This window comes from Jaculus jaculus, chromosome 1 (assembly GCF_020740685.1).
Source record: "Jaculus jaculus isolate mJacJac1 chromosome 1, mJacJac1.mat.Y.cur, whole genome shotgun sequence".
Lineage (NCBI taxonomy): Eukaryota > Metazoa > Chordata > Mammalia > Rodentia > Dipodidae > Jaculus > Jaculus jaculus.
In genome coordinates this window covers 157,065,865-157,082,586 of record NC_059102.1, presented here as the reverse complement: position 1 = coordinate 157,082,586, position 16,722 = coordinate 157,065,865, and the positions used below count along the sequence as shown (strand labels likewise).

The 16,722-nt window shown below is 50.6% G+C and overlaps 1 protein-coding gene across 9 annotated transcripts in view; it reads right to left on the bottom strand.

Moving 5' to 3' along the window:
- Shank2 (SH3 and multiple ankyrin repeat domains 2) overlaps window positions 1-16,722 on the bottom strand; it is a 609,914-nt gene that overhangs the window by 428,336 nt on the left and 164,856 nt on the right. For all 9 annotated transcript variants that reach the window (XM_045152632.1, XM_045152644.1, XM_045152648.1 and 6 more), the window contains exon 10: window positions 11,236-11,313. In XM_045152632.1, coding sequence (XP_045008567.1) covers window positions 11,236-11,313 — 78 coding nt within the window. The remainder of the gene's footprint in view (window positions 1-11,235; window positions 11,314-16,722) is intronic.

Sequence of the window (16,722 nt, the reverse complement as noted above, 5' to 3'; positions counted from 1 at the left end):
TGACAACCGCGTCACAACCCAAAGCCGTACTGGGAGTGACTCTGCACCTTAACCTCTTCACAAAGCTGTCATTGGCCTGGTGGGCTGTGAGCCGTGACATCCTTGTCATCTGTCCCAGTCAAGCACCCCAGCTGGGGTCCCCCACGGCCCCTTTCAGAAAAGATGCTCGAGGCCAGGCAAGTGCAAATGTACGTGGGCCCCCACGTGAGGTGAGCTGCGTGGGTTGCCCACGGGCCCCTCGTCAATTCCAAACATCCAGGTATGAACTATGCTCCTCCCCGGGAGCAGGCCTCCCATTATTCCCTGCCCTCTCTGAGGATTCCCGATCAGCATCACCCTTTCTGAAATGTCACTGTCAGTCATGACTTTTGAATAGGGGGACTGGAGTCACAGCACTGGATACGCTAGCCTCTCTTGCCATGATTCCAACAGGCCGCCTGGACTCTGAACGTGTTACTGACCACCTGAGCAGAGGCCTCCAGGTTCTCATGGCAGGACGGGGTCCATCCATCCCGTGCTGGGCGTGTCACGTCCCTGTCCCCGATGCTTGGATTTGCCAGCGTGTTCCTGCGTGGTTCGACCTGGAAAGGTTTTGACCCAGGTGCACAGCAATCCGGGGAAACCATTGCATGTACACACACCTCTTCCTAGAACCATGATGAAGAAAAGCAGGGGGCACAGGGACAGCGAGACATCACGAGACCACAGCTAGCAGAAACAGCGCAGAACACAGAGAGAACGCCTTCACATTCTTGGCCCGAATTCTGCCCCCTAAGTTTACCACGTGGTGGTGCTGGGAGATGGAACCAGGCATCCCCAGTGTCAGGTGAGGTGACGAAGGTGGGGACCCATGGCAGGATGACCTCCTGGGGAGAAGAAACCTCAGAGCTGACTCTCCCTGCCACGTGAGGCACAGTGAAAAGGTGGCAGGCTGTCTTCAAGCCACGTGGGGCCACAAGGAGAAACTCAGTCAGCAAGAACCCGAACTTGGGGTTCAACCCCCAAACCTGTGAGTGACAAATGTCTGCTATTTGTGCCACACCAGCAGTGGTATTTTGTTTTTAATTCAGCAGTGGTATTTTGGTATGGTTTCATTGTAGCTGAGGATTTGAATTCAGGAAGATACTTGAGGTAGAAGCAGCAAATTTGTGAATGTCTAAGAGCGAGAATCAGTGACGCCATCTTCCTTTCTGTGTTAGTTACTTTCATGTTGCTGGGAAAAAATACCTGACGAGAAGCAACTTCAGGGAGGAAGGAGTGATTTTGGTTCACGGTTTGAGGGGATACAGTCCATCATGCAAGGAAGGTGTGGAGGCAGGAGAAAGACAGCTGGTCACATTGCATCTACAGCTGGAAAGCAAAGGGGTGCATACTGGTGCTCAGCTCACTTTCATCTCGGTCCCTCATTGGGGGACAGCAGCCTGCAGTAGCCCCGAGAGAGGAGCTCAGAAGGGGACACGTGCTCGCCAAGGGACTGCACACCTCTCCTCTAGTGTGTAAAAGAAGGATGGTGTGTCCTAGTGAGGAGCCTTCTGGTGGCTGCCCTCAGGATCCTCCACATCAGCCTGACGTTCTTCTCTCTGGAAACATTTAGGACTAAATTCTTGTCTTGTCTTTTCTTCTTTAATATTACAAATGGGATTTGGTAGATTGGCTTACACAGCATGGGCCAGGTAGTCCAACAATGGCTGTCTGCAGCCTGGAGAGGCTGAGAACCAGTACGAGCTCAGTCCACGAGGCGGGATGCCTCAGCAGTCCCAGTCTGGTGCGAAAGGCCTGCAGGATTCCTGGGGAGCTGCGGTCTTGGGTCTTCCTCCGAAGGCTGGAGGAGCCGGGATCCGCCGTCTGCAGTAGGGCAGACACACTCACTGGTGAGGGGCCAACTGGGCTGCCAAAGTGGCCGTTTTATTTCTACTCCAGGGCTCTGGGGCCTTGGGACACTGGTCCTTGCTGGGATGTCTATTGGATAATCTAGTGGTACTCTGGTGACTGGTGGCCTTACGTTTTTTTCTCCAGGGCAATGTCCTGAGGGTCTCTGGGCATTTCTTCCCCCATCTTTGCCCGCTTTCTCTGAGATTCCTTGTTCAGACATTTGGCACCCCGGCTCCGGCCTTCCCCCGCACAGGCATTTCTGCTGCTAACGTTGTCACTTTGCTAACATTAATTGCTCTTGAGAAGCCAGAATGTCCAGTCTCACAGAAGAGCATCTGCTCCTTTGCTGAGGACCTTAGGTGGACAGTTTCAAGGGTCACTTCTGTACCCCAAGCTGTCTCCATTCCCATGGCATCTTTTCTTTTGCTCTTCTCCCTGTCTTTTCTTGCATCCTTTCACGGGGTGTGTGTGTGGGGGGTGCTCATCTCTGTCCCCATCATGAAGTGGCTCTGACCCATGTGGCGGGGGGCAGCATGTGTCTCTCAACAGGGACTTCCTCTTAGGCTGTTGCTGGGGAGATGAGTTCTGGGAAACTTGGGTGAACAATGTTATTCACAGAGGCAACAGCCCTTGCAAAGGTGCTGGAACATGGATGCGTTTGATGTGCTTGGGTGCAGGGGGGAGGCCGGGGTGTCTGGAGTGAATGAGGACGTGAAAGGAATAAACTGGGGACCTGAGAGGTCCCCACCAGCCTGATCACAGGCCAGGCAGGTTACGGTATCAGTCAGCATTCTCCCCAGTCCTGCCTCACACAGCAGCTTAGGTCTCCAGGGGGCCCAGCTCTGGTCAGCCTTCAGTTCTTCCTGCTGTGGCCAGGGGCCGCTATCCTACACTGCCAGGAAGGTGACCCCTTGCTTTCCACTTAACCCAGTTCTTGTCGGTCCCCTCTTCTTTCTCCATCTCCTACTTGTGTGCATTGATGAGGGCTCGCTTCTCCTCCATTTTCACACGACGGAGCAGTGCGTCAGGTGCTGCCGTGCAGCCCCCAGAGACTGAGACGACACTCTCACAGGCCTCACGTGTGCGTGCCCAGAGAGCTGCGGTTGGCAGACTCAGCTCGCCGTGGTCAAGCCAGGCCTGAGCAGGTGTGCCGGGGAGCAGGGACACGGTAGTCGTAGGCAGTTTGGCAGGGGTGGACTCCTTAGGACTTTCAACTTGAGTGACTGTGGTCTATCCCCTAAGCCACAAGCACGCACGGAGGGACACCTGGCGCGGGTTCAGAGAGAACTAACGACTCTTCCTTCTTTTCTCTCTTGTGGACCGCACAGATGCTCTCCTCGTTGCCTGCGGCCTTCAGCAGTTACTAAACTTGACCCCAAGTGATGACCTTCATAGTGACAGAGTAGACACATTCGCCGGTAAGGGACCAGTGCCTCTCTGCTTTCCCTCCATATCCACCTCCTTAACTTGGAAAATGTCCCTGACCTGACCCCAACCTGCCACAACTGGGGAGGTTTCCCCATCCACACGCATTCTCAGTGCTATGGTTTGGGATGAGAAATGTGCTTGAACATTTGGTCCTCAGATGTTTTGCTCTTCTACCTGTTTTGAGAGACTGGGGAACCTTAAACAGGTGAAGCTTAGCTTGAGCACGTGGATCAGTGGGGGTCAGGTCTTGACCTGTATAGTTCAGCCTACTTCCTGGCCTTTTGGGTCCCACTGGGATGGAAACAGGGAGCTCTCCACTCCTGTTTCCAACTCTGTGAGCCACCCCACCACTACGCCAGGATAGACTGCACCCTCTCAAATTGTGAGTGAAAATAAACCCTTCTTCTCTTAAGTCGTTGCTTCCTAGCATGTACCTCATTACAGCAACGGACAAGTAACTAACACACTCAATGCAGGGTCACGTCAAGGTTAACAGCCCGATGGGCCACAGGCTCAGAACTGTCTCAGTGTTCTAGATTAAGGAACCAACTTCTGGAATACTGCATTCAGCATAGTAGCCACTGAGCACTTGGGGTGTAAGGTCACATGACTGAGGAGCTATACTTCCTGCTTTTAAAAATTACAATTAGAAGCCAGGAATGGTGGCGCACATCTTTACAGCTCTTGGGAGGCAGAGGAAGGAGGATCACAGTGAGCTCGAGGCCACCCTGAGACTACATAGTGAATTCCAGGTCAGCCTGAGCTAGAGTGGAATCCTTCCTGGAAAAACAAACAAACAAACAAAAAACAATTACAGGATTGGAGAGATGGCTTAGTGGTGAAGGCACTTGCTTTTGAAGCCTAAAGACTCATGTTCGAGTCTCCAGGTCCCATGTCAGCCAGGTGCACGGTGACGCAAGCACGCAAAGTCACATATGCGCACAAGGGGGGACACAAATCTGGAGTTTGGTTACAGCAGGTGGAGGCCCTGGCATGCCAGTCCTCTCTCTCTCTCTTCCTCACTCATTACAAAGGCCAGTCTAAAAATGATAACTACATTGTGTGGGGTCCTGTCACCACCACGTCAGACACTGGGCTTCATGATACATAACTGAGCCCACATGCCTTGTCCATAATTGGAGGTTGGGCCCATGTTGCACTCATGGCTGTGATGTTGCCTGTGTGGGACGGTGACAGGCTCTCACAAGGAAGGGTCGATTTGCATTTGAGAGTTTCCTCTGGCTCTGGGGGGGGGGGTGTGCATGTACAATCACGTCCAAAGTCCCCACCAAGCCATTTGGCCCTGCTTCTCTTCCCCCACCACTGTTGGTCTCTGCTCCAGTCTTCCTCAGCTGGCCAGCCTTGTGCCCACCAAGCACACCAGGCACACACTGGCCCCAGGCCCCCTGCGTGAGCCAATCTCAGAAGGGCTTCCCGCAGAGACCCTAAGAGGGCACTTCTTCCCTCTCTCCTTACAGGCTTTTACTCTTGAGACACAGAGGCCGCCACCACTGGCACTGATTCCAGAAGGGCCAGCCTCCTGTGATAACACCTCCGTTTCTCCCTGCTTTTCCACCCTGCTCTCCTCCCGTGGGTCTCTGCTGACTTCTTGTCCGCCTCATGCAGTCTCCATGGGGACAGGCTCCGAGCTGGCTGGCCGTGTCCCCCCTGCGCTCACAAGTAGAGTGGCTCTCACTTGAGGCACGTTCCCTGAGACAAGGAATTCAACCCCGATGAGTTTGCCATCATGAAAATGTATCGTCTGTCGGGCACATTTTGAGTAGCTTGAGCTCCTGTCCCCTCGTCTAGAAATACAACTTCCACATTCTCGTTTCTATGGAAACAGGGTCTGAATCCCAAATAAAACTCACAGAAGAACTTTGAAAAGCAACAACTTAGAAATGTATGGTGTCCCCAGCCATGTGCCCTTGGCAGGGACAGCAGGCCGTCCCCAGCCACTGCTTTCCCAGCTCCTAGGCCTGCGTTTTCCTGATAGATGACAAGAAATAAGTGTTTATCCTTTGTCCCCATCTCTGTATCACAGCTCCTCACACTCCTAAGCATAAGAGCTAGACTGTGACAGGAGTGACTTGCGTTACTTGTCACAAGTCCCTTTTGCCACACCTGGGCTGAGGTTAAGCTCATCCCCAAGCACGAGGCTGGTCCCAGGACATCCATGGCTGATGAGGAAGCTGGAGTGCCCAGTCCTCTCCTCAGGGCCAGGGCCAGGCAATGGGGTAGAACTGGTCAGCAACAGCCAGTGATGTGGCCAATCACAGCTATGAAAGGAAACCAGCAGGAAGGCCGGGGCAGGTGGCTCAGTGGGCAGAGTGCTTGCTGCACAAGCATAAGGACCTGAGTTTGGAGCCTCAGGTCCCATGTAAACACTGGAGGGTGGTGGCACATGCCTATAATCACAGAACTGAAGAAGTGGAGAGTTGGACTCCCTGGGGCTTGCTGCCTAGCTAATCTAGTGGAATAGGTGAGCTGTAAGCTTCAGCCAGTGACTCTGTCTCAAAAAAATAAGGTGATGGGCTGGAGAGATGGCTTAGCGGTTAAGCGCTTGCCTGTGAAGCCTAAGGACCCCGGTTTGAGGCTCGGTTCCCCAGGTCCCACGTTAGCCAGATGCACAAGGGGGCACACGCGTCTGGCGTTTGTTTGCAGAGGCTGGAAGCCCTGGCGCGCCCATTCTCTCTCTCTCCCTCTATCTGTCTTTCTCTCTGTGTCTGTCGCTCTCAAATAAAAATAAAAAAATTTTAAAAAAATAAGGTGAAGGGCTGGAGAGATGGCTTAGTGGTTGAGGTGCTTGTCTGCAGAGCCAAAAGACCCAGGTTCAATTCCCCAGGACCCACGTAAACCAGACACACAAGGTGATGCATCTGTCTGAGTTCGTTTGTAGTAGCTGGCAATCCTGGCATGCCCATTCTCTCTCTCTCTAATAAATAAATAAATAATATAAAAATGTTTAAAAATGCTTTCTTAAAAAAAATACAGTAGAGGGCTGGAGAGATAGCTTAGTGGTTAAGCACTTGCCTGTGAAGCCTAAGAACCCCGGTTCAAGGCTCGGTTCCCCAGGTCCCACGTTAGCCAGATGCACAAGGGGGCGCACGCGTCTGGAGTTCGTTTGCAGAGGCTGGAAGCCCTGGCGCGCCCATTCTCTCTCTTTCTCTCTCTCTATCTGCCTCTTTCTCTCTCTGTCTGTTGCTCTCAAATAAATAAATAAATACAGTAGATAACTGGGCTGGAAAGATGGCTTACTGGTTAAGCGCTTGCCTGTGAAGTCTAAGGACCCCACTTCAAGGCTTGATTCTCCAGGACCCACGTTAGACAGATACACAAGGGGGTGCATGAATCTGGAGTTCGTTTGCAGTGGCTGGAGGCCCTGGCACGCCCATTCTTTCTCTCTATCTGCCTCTTTCTCTCTCTGTCACTTTCAAATAAATAAATAAAAATAAAAAATATTTTAAAAATACAGTGGAGAATGACTAAGGAGGACACACACCTTCATACAACTTCAACATCACTATCCACATTCATGTGCACTTGCACATAAACTCGTTCTCACGTGCACACAAATAGGCATACCTGTGTGCACACCACACATACACACAGAAGAAAGGAAGGAAATCTACAAAACCCAAACCACAGGGCTTGGAGACCATCTGCATTGAGGGGAGGTACATGGACGGGCTAGAGGGTGGCGCAGCCCGGGAGGACAGGGAATGCCCAGCCCCCAGGCCCTGCCCTCAGCACCTCCTCCACTGGGCGGGTCCTGAAGCAGCTCTGTTTATAATACAGTCTTGGTCATACATTCACTTTTGAGTTCTGTGAGCCATTCTAGCAAGTTGGTGAACCCAAGGAAGGAACCAATGGAAGCCTCGTTTTCAGCCGGTAAGAGAGAAGCCTGGAGCTGGTGTCTGAAGTGAGCTAACTGGATGGCGAGACTCAGAAGGAGCCACACTTCAGGGCACCTTGCTGCTGGAGAAAGCCTGGCCACTGATGGGAAGAGATGGCATCTGCTCGGTGACGGAGTTCACAAGGAGCGAGGTGAAACAGGGCCCCTTCCTCAGGGGCTGTGCCTATCTCCCTTATAGGCATCCCAGTGCACAGTCACCCCTGCACGTCTGTCAGTTTCTCCTCTCCTCGTGGCTGTCTGACATCAGCTCTTCCTATGAACAGGGTCTTATGTTCTTGCTCATGCTGGGTTTAAGACCACGTGGCTCTGTGCTGACCTGGCCAGCACCACGTGGTACCTCACACAGGTTCTCACCTTCTCATGCACTGGACCCCTCCTCCACTCCTGTCGCTGGCTGGACATTCCACCCAGGAGCAGACTACACAGGGTTGGGGCAAGGATCAGGGGTCTACTGCAGTCCTGTCCTTGTGGCTGGGAGTGGGCAGGAGGGGTGGGAGAGAGAATCCATGGTCACCTCTGAGATGATGGGCGGGAGGGCCCAGGCCACAGCTCCTGATGCTGATGAGCTGAGCAAACTCCTGTGTGGCCGGATTTACATGCAGAAGCTCTTGGAGAAGAGCCATGAATGTATTTGTGTGTGTGTGTGTGTGTGTTCACATGGACTTTGACACCTGTAAAGGTCAGTTCATGTCAATTCATATCACAAAGATAAATGCTGAAAGTGAACATCTCAGGACCCTGCTTGGGACATCTCCACAAATGGGAAGGTCACGGGAGAGGACAAAACCACCTCGATCTTGTCCTCAAATCCACGTGCAGCAGATAAAAACCAAATGGTTTTATTCTTAAACAAGGAAAGACATGTGCATGTATACACATTCATGCACATGTGTGTCTAAGCAGGTACATATACATGTGTATAGAATACATGTGTAAGTGAAAGGTCAATGGAAAGTGTCTTCCTCAATCACTCTCCATCTTATTTTTGATACAGGGTCTCTGAACCCAGAGCTTACCAACAGGCTACACTAACTAGCCAGTGAACACTCAAGGATTCTCCTGTTTTCACTTATCTAGTGCTAGGATTTCAGCCATGTTATGCCATGCCTGACTTTAAAAAAAAAATTAACTTTATTTTTAGAGAGAGAGAGAGAGACAGACAGACAGAGTGAGAGAGAATTGGCATGCCAGGGTCTCAAGTCACTGCAGTCGAACTCCAGATGCTTGCGCCACCTAGTGGGCAAGTGCAGCCTTGTGCTTGCCTCACCTCTGTGCATCTGGTCATGCCAGGCTTTTTAAGTGAGTGCTGGGGACTGGAACTCAGGTCCTTGTGCTTGCATAGCAACCACATTACTCTCTGAGCCACCTCCCCAGTCTCGAGGAGAGACAATTCAAGACCTCCTGGAGGAAAAGGGACTAGAAGGGTCTTTGCAGTGGATTTTGTTGGTTTCTTGGCAAATGGCAGTTCCTAGAACCATATCATCACCAGGCAGCCTTCATCGCTGGCTGGTCCCTCAACGAGGCAGTTATTTCAAAGCAGAGCAAGAGGAAGAATGACAAAGAACCTGGTCATCATAAAAGGACTCTAACCTCTCTGCTCCCCGAACAAGAAAAACTTCACCCTCCCTCTGTCCAAATGCTCAGTGTGGAGACTTGGTTTGAAGTTTTGTGCAAAAGCATGGCTGTGCATTAACAACAGGAATTTGTTCAGAGAAATGTTTGTTTGTTTAAAATAGGGCCTCACCCAGGCTAGCCTCAAACACAGCTTGAACCCCTAATCCCCCTGCCTCTTTCTCCCCAGCACTGGGATTAGAGGCATGCACCGCCATGCCCTGCCTGGCAGAATGAGTTTGGTTATAGTAGTGTAACCACATGCCCAGAAATCATGTGAAACATGGTGATACTGACGGAACCATGGCTGCAGCCACAAAGTCACAAGACTTCTCAGCTCCATAGTCATCTCAGGAGGCCACCACATGTGTGGCCCAAAGTTGATCAGAATGCCCTCGTGCGTTATTCAACCAGAAATGAAATCTTCAAAGCTGGGCCCTTGGCTCAAGAACGTGCTGGGGAAGGGCTAGGAGGATCCATCTGAGAATCACAGAGGACAAATTCTGAGGAGTCAGTGATGGCACTCCACAGTATGTCTTAGAGCACCTGTGAACAGGTACCAGGTGTGCCTGGGGCAGCCAGTACTAGCTCTAACCAGCTCCAGGCCCCCTGAGCCTCAAGCCTCTGCTTCCTGTGCAAGTAAGCCGAATTAAACCCATGGATTCCTGCTTCTGGCTTGGGTTTCCTCTCATGTAGCTAAAGAGAAATGAAGGCTCTAGGGTTCAGCAGGACTCACTGCCCATCACTGACCCGCAGGACATGGGACCCACTGCTCACCAGCATGTCCACCAATTCAGCCCACAGGAGCCCCCTGCTTCCTGGCCCATGTGACAAAGGCCCAGGGCAGGGTAGGACAGGGGGGCTATCACCCCGTAGGGTGATGCAAACACAATCTTCCTTCACCTGGAATCAGTAGACCCCAGGCCTCTGAACCGCCCTGCGATTCCTTCCCTCATCTGCCCTGCTTCTGCTGCTGGGCGCGTGCGCGCGCGCACACACACACACACACTCATCTGATTTCTACTTAAAAGTATCAAATTTAGATGGGCTTCATCTCCACAAAACGGAACGTTTTCCAGCTATGTAGAGGAATGAGGGAGTGTGGTGCACGGCGCATTCCTGCAGTCCCAGATGCTCAGAAGGCTGAAGCAAGAAGATCACTTGAGGCCAGGAAGTTAGGGTTCATCTGGGGTGCATAAGAATCCCATCTTAAATAAAACAAAATGTAATATGGATAAACTTCGAGACATCACATGTAGCTAAAGGCGTCAAACCTACAGACCCCGGTGTGGTCGCCTTGTGTGAACACCCCCACAAAAATGGATCCAGAGAGACAGAAAGTGGATGGGCGCCTAGGAATTGTGGGGAGAAAATGGGGAGTGATCAGTTAATAGGTATAGGGATTTCTTTTGGGGGTGATGAAAAGTCCTTTTGTTCAGGGACTTTTCTGGGACTTTTTCTATTTAGTGACGATTTTTAGACATGTATCCATATTTTGCTCATTATCCCTTCCCATTCATCTTTCCCTTTCCATGTCCCCCTCCCACTGAAACTCCTCTTGTAGGTAATTTCTCCTCTACTTTGATGTTTTTATAAATATTTAATTTATTTATTTATGAAAGAGAAAGAGAGAATATGTGTGTGCGTGTGTATACATGTGCGTGCACATGCATTGAGAGAGATCCATGAGTTTAATTAGGGTGACTTGCACGAACATGGGTCAGGGTCATTCAGTGGAGCATGGACACCGTGCCGTGGCTTACACGACTGATGAAAATGTCTCCCATCCCCCAGTCATCATTAACTGCCAATAACTCCTCGGGGAGGGCTGGAGGCCTCATGCCCCCCTCCATCAAGCAGACAGTAGTGATGCTGAGTGCCACTGTGGGTGTACTGAAAGCCACAAAATTGTAAACCTTAAATGCTTTAAATTGGATAAGATGCTAACTTTCGTGTTACATTCATTTTGCCCAGTTGATTAAGACATTAGGACCTGGGTTGTATGGCCCAACTTGGATGCCCAGGGCCAATCCCAGGATGCGTGTGTGGGGGTGGGGGGTGTTCTCCCTCCCCTCAGGGATGTTGGAGGCAATGATGATGCCTGCCTCCTTTGATGGATGGGCAACAGAACTTTCAAAAGCTACAAAAGGGAACGAGCCACAGCTCTGTTGCCTTTCTAGAACCCTCCACAGACACAAGTCTCTCCTTTATTCATGCAGATTGGCAAACCCGTATGGACAGGTGAACAGAGATGCATGAGAAACTTCAGTTCTACATGACAAAGACACGGTGCAGCCTCCAACCCAGGAAGCAGCCGTGGTGCTACGGTCAACACTGTATGCAGACACTCTAAGCTGTCACCTGCACCACTTGAGCTGGCGACTCCTGCTGTCGAGAGCTCTCTTTACCTGAAACGGCGTCTGGCTGTTGTAGTTCTTTAATTCCTTATCTCCACCCCGAAACAGCAGCACTCGCGCACAGCTCTCCTGCAAATAGAAGGCAGTGGCTTGTAAAACAATGACACGGACAGTCTCCAAAGACACAGGCTGGGAAGTTCAGGCTCCCTGGAAGCCTGGTGCTCATGCCCGCCGAGTTAAAATGGGACAGTGCTTCTGTCCAGTACACACAGGTCTTGGACACTGCCGGCCCCAGCGCTTTGGCCAACAGCATCGCAGAAGGGATAAAATGTAAAATACTTTCACCTCATGACCAAACACTACTGCTCTTGAAGAGATATTCTATAGAAAGGCTTATGTACACCTATACAATATGGGCCTGGTAAAATACTGTAGGTAAAATGCAAAAAGAAAGGTAGAGAGACTCTTGGGATAGTTGACATGTTCTGAAGCAGGGAGTGAAGAGTGTTCTAGAACATGCTGTCCCTGGACAGGTACGGGACCAACGAAGTAAGTGGATGTGAACTGACATGAAATAGACTCAATAGCTTCCAAGCCGAAAAGGCAAGGCTCAGACCAACAGGGCAGTTTAATTTCATTTGCATTTCCAAAGCTACATCGATGGCATAGAAAAGCAAAGATTAGTTCTGGAAGGATATGTGTGTGGCTGCCTTTCCCAGGAGGAAAAGGATTAGGAAGAGCACAGCAGCTGCGCTCTTTCAGACATGGAGAAAGGTCTTTCATGCTGTGTGTAAGGGAGGGGCACTTCAGGTCGCATTCGCAGTGAAAGTGAATCTGTCCCTGGACATTTGTTTGTATCGGGGTCGACGGGGAACTTCTTGACAATCCTTTAGAAGGTCCCAACAGGACAGTGTAGACAAAAAAGTGTCCGTACAGTGGACAAAGGTGGGTGGGGTGGTGACTTAGCAAAGCCATCGCTGTACAAGCCTGAGGCCCTGAGTTTGACCCTCAGAACCCACATAAGAATGCCAAGTGGAGTTGCCTGCACTGTGATTCCAGTGGAGAGGAGGTGGAAACAGGAAGATGCTGGGGCTCATTAGCTAGCCAGACTAGACCACTTGTTGAGTCCAGGCCAGTGAGAGACTTTCTCGAAAGAGATAATTGACAGCTGAGGAATGGAACCCAAGGCTGCCCTCTGGCCTACACGTACACCCACGCGCACACATACATATGAACACATGTACACACATAAGGCCGAGGGCAGAACAGCGAAGCAGAAGGCTGACTATGGACACACGCCACTCAGCAACATACTGTGGCAATTTTGCCATTGTTTGAAGGTCACAGAGTAGACTTACACAAGCTAACCCGTCTACCACAGCCCTCGGTAATGTAATCTCATGGAACCTCTATGATATTGTCTGGTGTCTCATTCACAAAACTTCCCATGGAGTAAATGACCAAATACAGATAAATTTGCCTATCAAATGAAACTGGCTGTTGGAATAAATTCTGGTTTGGGGAATCATTTACATGCTTAATTGAGGCTGATGTTCTGGTGTCAGGGTACAGCAGGGCTGGCAAAGACAGGCACTACCTGGCTAGAATGAATTCCTCCTATGTGTTGATGGTGCCAATGCAAGCCCAGACAAACCCAACACTGGCTTTATCTCAGCTACTCACTTAGTCTAGAGATAGATACTTGACAGAACCCAGACACAACACTGTAGTAAGTGTTCACCAAAGGAATAAATGAACTAAGTAGCCCAGCAGGGCATGGAGATGGGCATCTGGAATCCCAACAAGGGCTATATAGTGACATGCTGTCTCACACATAGAGAGAGAGAGAGAGAAAAAAAAAAAAAACAACTTCCCATCCAGGGAACTGTGGGAAATGAATAACAGGCCAGAGATAGCCCCATCTCATCCCCAGACCAGGAGGGGAACTTGTATCGGGGATTGTGTGACTCAGGTGAGGAACACTGCTCTCAGGATCTGCTGGAAGAACAGATTGGACAAGGCACAATTGGAGGCAGAAGGTGAATTTATAGTTGGCACAGTCAGGAGGGTTAATATGAAATAGGGTATAAGGTTTCTGTTTGGGGTGATGACAGCATCCTAATGCCTGGCAACGGGCTTTGTGCATAGAGTTAGAGCCATTTGTCCTCATAAGAAACAGTAATCTTAAGAGACTAAGAGATAGCTTATTGTGGAGCCAGATATAAGTGACCATGGCCTGGGAACACAGATTGAGGTTACCCCAAATAACACGTTCCAATACCATAATGATTTCATAAAGTTTTTATAGCAACAGAACAGAGTCGTAAATCAACTTTTCAAATACATTGGCAGGTACATCAGGTAGGCAGGTCACAGCAAAGCAGAGAAACTTTTGCTGTAGGCTTCAGGTGCTGTCTGATGATGTTCTTAGCCTTTGAGTTGGATGAAGCTAAGGGGGTCTGTTCGTACACTCCCAAAGGATACACCTAATAGTCACAAAATGTTAGGTCACACACAGTAGACAATAACTGGCTAATCAGGGCACTATGATAATCCGACCATGGACCTGCAACATTCCAACTCTCTGCTATCACTGAAGTTCTGGTCAATCAATCAGCCTCATCTTCCCTAGAACTGTACTCCACACACGAACTGTGCACCCTACACAGGTGAACTGTATAGCTTACACACTGTATTTCAACAAGGTAATCCTACATTTAAAAAGTGGGTGAGGGCTAGGAAGATGGCTTAGTGGTTAAGGTGCTTGCCTGCGAAGCCTGAGGACCCATGTTCAACTCTCCAGATCCCACGTTAGCCCGATGCACAAGGTAAGGCAAGCACAAGGTCGCACATGCCCACTAGGTGGTATAAGCATCTGGAGTTCGATTTCAGTGGCTGAGGCCCTGGCTCTCCAATTCTCTTTCTCCCTCTCTCTCTCTAAAAAAAAAAATAATAATAATAAAAAGGGGGCGAGAGGGCTGGCTGACAGAATGTTCCTTATCATAGGTGGGAGAGGCCCTGGGAGCCAGATGGAGCAGGCCAGTCTGTGACCCGGCACCTCCACCTGCGGCTGATATAAGAAGGAGACAACTTATGGATGGAGCTGCCCAAGGTCTGAGGCACTGATGCCTAGCCCTGCTGGCTGGCTCCAGACTGGGGGCGTCTGGGAGGAGGAGGCACTAGACAGAAGGCTTGCTGTGGGAGGGGCGGGTTCATTACTATCTATGCAGATCATCCCTTGGAAGCCTGACCTCACCACTTCTGATGTGAGTGACCTCGGGACCATGCCTGGATCTCTAGACCTGTATGAAGGAAACAAACAGCAAAGGCTCTCCAAGGCCTCAGGGGAAAGACCCAGTAGACACTGCCACTCAGTGAGACCTGTAGCCTTGATGAACCCTCAGGTGGCCTCAAGGCAATAGCCACAGTGCTGGAAAGTTCCCTGTGGGACAGGAAGCCAAAGGCACAGAGACACAAGCAGAAAGGTCCCTCCTCCATACTTAGCTCTCACTAGAATCAAAAGTCTCAGTCTTGAAGTCTGTGTGTGTGTGTGCATGTGTGCGTGTGTGTGTGTGTGTGTGTGTGTGTGTGTGTGTGCGTGTGCGCATGCGCGCGTGTGTGCTAGATAAACTGGCCTGGTCTTGTAAGCTACGATATTTAAGTTTCTGCCAATTCCTCATTTTACAGAGCAGAGAAACCAACACTGGCTACTCTCTCCTGCTGGAGCTCTCAGGAAGCCAGCATGAGGCAAAGAAGTCCACAGATTAGACTCAATTTGCTGCTTACAATCAAAGCCCTAATTAGTTGATTGCATAAAAGGAGAGAGAATATTTCCATCACAGTATGCTTTATTAGAAGTGTGGAGCCAAGGGCTGCATGAAATTGATAAAGCACATGTATCATTGCATGCACCTGGGTTCTTTCAGAGTTAAGGAGGAGGCTTGTGAAGCCAGTTACTATCATTAAAAGAGTCGCTATCCCCATTCTCATTGTGCTATCACCATATCACCATCACCACTATCACCACCATCATCACCATCACCGAAATTACCACCATCATCACCACCACCACCATCATCTCCACCACCATCACCACCATCATCCCCACCACTATCATCCCCACCACCATCACCACTATCATCTCCACCACCATCACCACCATCATCCCCACCACCATCACCACCATCATCCCCACCACCATCACCACCATCACCACCATTACCACCATCACCACCATTATCACCACCATCACCATCACCACCATCATCACCATCACCACCATCATCTCCACCACCATCACCACCATCATCTCCACCACCATCACCACCATCATCACCATCACCACCATCATCACCATCACCACCATTATCACCATCACCACCATCATCACCACCATCATCACCACCATCATCACCACCACCACCATCATCTCCACCACCATCACCACCATCACCATCACCACTACTATCATCTCTACCACCATCACCACCATCACCACCATTATCACCATCACCACCATCATCTCCACCACCATCACCACCATCATCCCCACCACCGCTAACATCTCCACCACCATCACCACCATCATCACCACCACCACTATCATCTCCACCACCATCACCCACTATCACCACCATCATCACCATCACCCACTATCACCACCATCATCACCATCACCATCATCACCACCTTCGACACCACCATTACAAGTACTCACTGCAGAGCATTTGCTGTATGGCAAGCATCACCAAGTTCTGGCTTATGTCCCCTACCCTCTGAGCAACCCTATAGTCACCCATTTGGCTCGCATTAGAGATGGAAAGCACAGGACCCCAAAAGAGACAATAGATTTCCCCAACAGGACTGCCAGGTTCCAGTTCACCCCTAGCAGCATCCAGATGGCCAGGCCTTCTCATAGCCCTACCCTATTTCTCTGAGGAGGCTACACCTGAACACGTTGGCCTAAATATTGCCCTTGAGTCAGACATCTTTATCCCTCCCTGGGGGCGGCCCCTGGAATGCATGGTGTGACTCCACTTCGGGGTTGGTCTGTGCAGAGAGAGAAGGTCAGGACACAGGTGCCAGCAAGATGGTGACACAGGAATACAGAACCACTGGAGAAGGACAATCAGTGTGTGGTGTTGCATAGGCATGCCCTCCATTCCTCCTGGAGCCCCACGTGAGCCCCGGGAGGCTGTGTGAGGCTTCAAATCTCAGGCTGTCCCCCACTGCAGAGGAGAGACATGGGCTGGAAATGGGCAGGAACATGCTGCCCCAGTGAGCCCCGAAGGGACAGCTCTCCCCACCCCAGCTCAGGCTTTCTGAAGCCACCCAGCCTTGGGAAATGGCGTGTCTGTAACTCAGGTGGGGGAGAGGCAAGTGCGTCTTCTACTCCAAAGCTCAGCAAACAGCCTACAGGCCAGATTGCCCCAAAACCTACTGGTCAAATAAAGTTTTATTGAGATACAACCACACTCCAGTGAACTGTTGTATCAGCCTGCTTCTGCACTATAGCTCCAGAGCTGACATGTTGCCATA